General features: G+C 40.9%; 1 protein-coding gene across 1 annotated transcript; it reads left to right on the forward strand.

Annotated features, from left to right (window-relative positions):
• Positions 1-227: 227 nt before the first annotated feature.
• On the forward strand, positions 228-5,088 carry TSPAN4 (tetraspanin 4; the record flags this gene model as incomplete). The annotated part of the gene is made up of 3 exons (XM_010020457.1): positions 228-359; positions 2,100-2,183; positions 4,972-5,088. Coding segments are annotated over 3 exons (285 nt in total), but the record flags the coding sequence as incomplete, so codon positions are not given.
• Positions 5,089-5,338: the final 250 nt, after the last annotated feature.

The following is a 5,338-nucleotide window of genomic DNA, read 5'->3' on the forward strand; positions in this document are numbered from 1 at the left end:
TGTCCTGCCACTGCAAATAAGCGCCTTCGCTTCTTGTATCAATGTTAGCTACATGCAAGACCATATTTGAACATAATAAAAGAGTGGGAGAAACAGTCCATTTGGGTAAAGCTGAGGAAATAAATACTTCCTGTAACATTTCAAGCCTCTGCTGGTGTAATCAAAATACACTGAACATCCAACTCCAGATCATATTTATAGTACCGTCTTGGTTCTTCTTTTTCCAGTTCAGATGCTGTGGAGTCTCCAACTACACTGACTGGTTTGAAGTGTACAACACAACTCGTGTGCCGGACTCCTGCTGCTTAGAATTCAGTGAGAACTGTGGGCTCCATTCCCCAGGGACCTGGTGGAAAGCGGTGAGTAACTCTCCAGAAGCAGCTTGGCAGCTGCCTTGCAACCCAGCTAAAGGGCAGGCACCTCAGCATTTGCAAGGCTAAACAGATGGTAAGGTATGATGTACCCTTACTCATCTTCTATCAGCTGCTTTCAGAAGGCTCATGTTGAGCTGTGGCTTTTGACCTCCAATGAAACTGCCAATTTAATTATTTTCACAGGCTGAAGGCTTTCCATTCAGTAGGCTCTAAGCTGTTGTTTCACATCACAGACAAGTACCTTCCAACACTGATCAGGAGCACAGTCTAGAAGATCTAGCTAGTAAATTACAGGATTGTACTTTTTAATGTCCCATCTACTGGAGTCAGGCAGAGATAAAGGCAAATGGCTCATCCACACATGCAGAGCACAAGCCCTGGAGCTGCAGCCATAGCTTACCATGGCCCAGGCAGTTGTGAGGTAAGAGGACTGAGTGAGCCTGGAGTGCTCTGCTTCTGCCAGGACACCCAGATTAGGGGCTTTCACTGCACAGCAGGCAGGTGGGAATTGTGCCACTGAATTGCCAGCAGCAGTCTTTTTTACAGTGAGTTTCTGCACTTGCCTGTAATCAAATTCAATACTCCATGGGATAATTTTTCTCTGATTTCTTCAGCAAAATTCTTCCATAGCAGATAGATAGTCAGAGCCTAAATTCTACTCTGAAATTAGCTCAGCAATTCTTTGTGGTAATTGCACATAGTGCAATTACCCAGGAGGGGTGTGGAGTAAGGCCATCTGATGAAATGGAATTATAAGGAAGTTTTGCTGGTTCTAAGGGTTTGGGAAGACAATGAGTAAAGCTTTCTTGGACACTTTCTAGAGATTTCATATAAATAGATTGGCACTGGCACAGGCTGAGTTCCAACCAAAGCGGGCTCCCTTCTACCTCTTAAATAGCTCCAAGTCAAATTTTGAATTTAAGGACTTAAAAGTTCTTCTGTTTTATTTGGAGTATGAAGATCAGTGCAGGTCAACACCATGTCTTCTGGTGAGCATTAATAGGTTTTCCTTTATACATACGTTAAAGCCACTAACTTAAGGCTGACTGATTCTTGGCCACATACATTTACAAGACAGTGGGCATAGTTTTTGTACAAGGTTGTCTTACAGATATTATTTGTTCTTTACACATTATTTAAAGTAAGGTTTCACTTGGGTCGAGTCAACCCTCCCCAAAACTGGGCCAGGAACATGAGGTTACAGCTACTGCAGAATTTAAAGCAGGAAGAAAATAATGGAGGAGAGCCCATACTGCAATTTGAAATTATAGGAAATGGTACGAAACAGGCCCGGGTGCAGCAGGAGTAGCTACTGAGCAGCTCTCACTTGATACACATATAGTGTACGAAAATTTTGTTTTTCTGAAACATGGAGAAAATTAAAGGCTCATTCTGAAGTTCTGTTTCTGGTTGTTTTTTAGAGGCCAAAGTGGGCTCAAATCCACTGCTTGGTTGGTTGTTTTTGTTTTTTAATTACTGGCCTAATTCATACAGAGCAGTGCTCATGTGGCATTTTAGAGGTGCACTTTTTTATGTCATTAGAATGAGTACTCCATGTTCAAGCTTCAACCCAGAAATACATGGTAGTTGCTCCAACACCAAAATGGTAACCCAGATACCTAGCAGGCTAGTCTGAGCTGGCTCTTTCCTGGCTGTATTCCCAGAGGAGTAGAGCTGTGTGTTTATGGCTAATACCATATTCTTTTGTGTTTTGTTTTTTTCCAGCCTTGCTACGAAACAGTGAAAATATGGCTCCAGGAAAACTTACTAGCAGTGGGAATCTTTGGACTGTGCACAGCGATGGTGCAGGTACAGTTTAGTATCAACCAGTTTTCAAATCCTAATTAATTGTAACTAAGTAATCATAGATCCAGATAGTTTCTGCCCAAGCCTGATTTAGTAATTCCAAATTTTGCATGATACTACTGTAGAACTCTGCAAGATTTAGGTCTTTTATGTTTTAATTTAGTTAAAATACTACACACAAAGTACAGAACTAGGAATACTGCATGCATTTTCTGGTTTATGCAGCACGCACTTACAAAAAGCAGGCACTTTACCAAGTGGTTTACCTAAGGCTTAGGCTAGATTCAGTGCAGAGATAGTCCTTGCCCTCCAAAGACGGAAGACTAGTCAGAGTAGGGTGAATTGCCTTTTAGGGTACCTGTATTTGTCCAGGAAAGGACCATCTGCTTAGGCTAAATATCTAACTTTAAGAGAGCCTAAAAACAGAATTAAGTCTTCAACCCCATTCTCAGTCCTAGGGTGAGTTACAAGCTGGGATGTTGTTACTATTACTAAATCTTGCCAACAGAACCATCCTCCTTTTCTATTAATTGCAGGGAAATGGGGTAGGTAAGAAAGATGGGCATAGCCTTGCACATCAGATTTTTGACCTGCAGTTGTTTCCAGCATAACTTTACTCTTACGTACCTGTGTCTTTAAACCAGCTTGCCATGGTTGCAGACATAGTGCAGTGGCACAAACCTTAGCCTGGGGGTACACAGGTGAAAGCTGTGCTGGAGCCGTTTCAACTATACATCAGCCTTGCATTTATGTGCCCAAGGTCCCATTCCTGAATGCAGTGAAGCTGGAGGTTTAGTTTCCAGCTCTGCCTTCCTCACACTCAACCCATAAGCAGAAAGGATGGCATTCCTAAGCGATTTCATATCCTGTAATTCCAGATGAACATGGCGGGGTGGGAGGGTGTAATTTTGCATGGTATATCACTAGCAGCAGCAAGAGAGAGCCTGGGATCAAAATGCCACTCATTCCCACTATGTCGGATGGGGCAGAATGGCATACATCTTACTCTTTCATGTGTCATGTATTGGCTGCAACTTATTAATGCAAATGCCTGACTCCTCACAGGCTTGAATTCAGTAGTTTTGGGTTTTGTTTTCCAGTATAGTAAGCAGATGTGCTTAGGAAAAGCACAAGAAGATCATCTGGCAGAAAGACAATGTAAGACTGTTGTTAGTATATAACCATATTTTAAGAAACAGCTTTTGAGAATCTATTCAGCATTTAGGGAGTCTTTAAAAGATATATTAATAGCCCAGCAGCCTATGTCAGCCTTCTCATTGACCTTGATTATAATTAGGTTAATCTAAGAGAATACAGAATTCTGACAGAAAGCCATCGCTAGTTCGCATGGGAGAAAACACTTCAGGTAATTTCAAAATGTTAATTAATATTCCTAATAAATGGTGGGAAGTACAGAGAAAACATCTTAGAATACTAAAGATTTTTAGCCTATCATTCAACTATGTGATCAAATCTAACTGAAGACAAAAGTTTTGATGCACTGTCATCTAAAATAAATTGGGCTTCCTCTATTATTGCTGTTACACTGATGTTCTGGCTCCAAGCACGTGACAGCTTTTGTTTTTCATGTTAACAGTCTTATAGTTAGAATTATAGCCAGTGACAACTTGGAGGACATACAGCACACATGACAGAAGAATCTTCTTTAGTCATGCATGCTTGAACTCATAAAACAAATTCAGCCACCAAGGTTTTATTACGCAGCTGTCCCTGAAGGTGTTCCTTTGCTAAGAAGCAGAAGGCAGTATTCAGGGGATACCCTCAAAAGGCATGTGGTTACTATAAAGCAGCACACTAAAGCCTAACAGTCTCATTTCACTGTGGAAGAAAGGGAAATGAGGGTCGTAACAGCTTTATTTTTTTTTTCTTTATTTATAAAGTAGTATGTGTGTTATTAATGTACTCTTTCAAAATACTCATTAAGAAGTACTACAATTTATGTAAAGACTAAATCTGAAGTGGTCAAATTAAATGCTTAAAGTACAATTCATAGAAAAAAGGTCTACTTTGGAAACCCTTATTTCAATGACAATTTTTTATAGTGAGGTTGCAAAGGAATAGTAAGAACTATTTAGTACAGTCATATAAATACTTCAGCTGGAAGCAATATATGAGACTCTTCCACATGCCTTTCTGATGAAGTAATCTACCAGAGGTGGCACAGCAGGTCTGCAGTTGGGCTGGGAGAAGAACTGCTACCTCCCTGCTGCTTGTCTTGAATAGGCTGAGTAGAAAAAGACATACATTGTTGATGAGGCATTGATGGTTACGATTAATGCATGGACAGTCTCCAGTGATTCCCTGTGCACACATACACTTGGAAAAGTACAGTACAGTAAACCACAGCATCCTTTGGGTCAGGGATAAGTGTCATTGTCTTTCAAAGCAATAGCTACAGAGATAACCACACAGCCCCATAGCTGTGGGTTGCTACTATAAAATAATTTTGAGGAAAAGTCATCCAAACAGTTCTTTTCAATATACCTCTCTTCCCAGTAATTGGAAGCTGCTTTTCATGGAGAAGTCAGTTCTCCCATGCTCTCATTGTTCATTCTGTAAACCAGCAATACAGGTAAGGACAAAAGGCAGACAGAAACTAGGAACAGAACAAGGACATAAACCAGTAGGAAAAGCAGTATGTGATGTGTCTTCCTGTGTGTGAGCAAAGCCAGTGGGAGCACATTTGCCTCTTTCTTCTTTTTCTTTTTTTTTTCCCAATAAAGGGGGGAGTGTTGCTTACTGAAAAACAATTGTGTTCTTTTTCTCTTAGATTCTTGGACTCACCTTTGCAATGACCATGTATTGTCAGGTAGTCAAGGCAGACACCTACTGTGCATAGATAGCATTCCCACTCTTTCTGCTCCTCCTCCAAAGGACACAGGAGAAATCTCCTTCATGCTCATCCATCTGACCTTTTTTTCCCCCCTCTTTGTACTATAAACTGTGTATAATGCTATCTTTCTGAAGATTTTGTGAATCACCCCACTTCACTGAAGGAGGAAGAAAAGAAAAAGTCAGTACTTGAACTGGTACAGGTAAGAAGGATCCTTGTCTTTAAACAGAAGGAAACTTCCCAAGAGCAATGGTTCCTTTTCCGTGGCCTATGGCAAGGCAAAGGAGGCTGCTTATGAGGGACT

Source organism: Nestor notabilis, unplaced genomic scaffold (assembly GCF_000696875.1).
Source record: "Nestor notabilis isolate BGI_N333 unplaced genomic scaffold, ASM69687v1 scaffold10428, whole genome shotgun sequence".
Taxonomy (NCBI): domain Eukaryota; kingdom Metazoa; phylum Chordata; class Aves; order Psittaciformes; family Psittacidae; genus Nestor; species Nestor notabilis.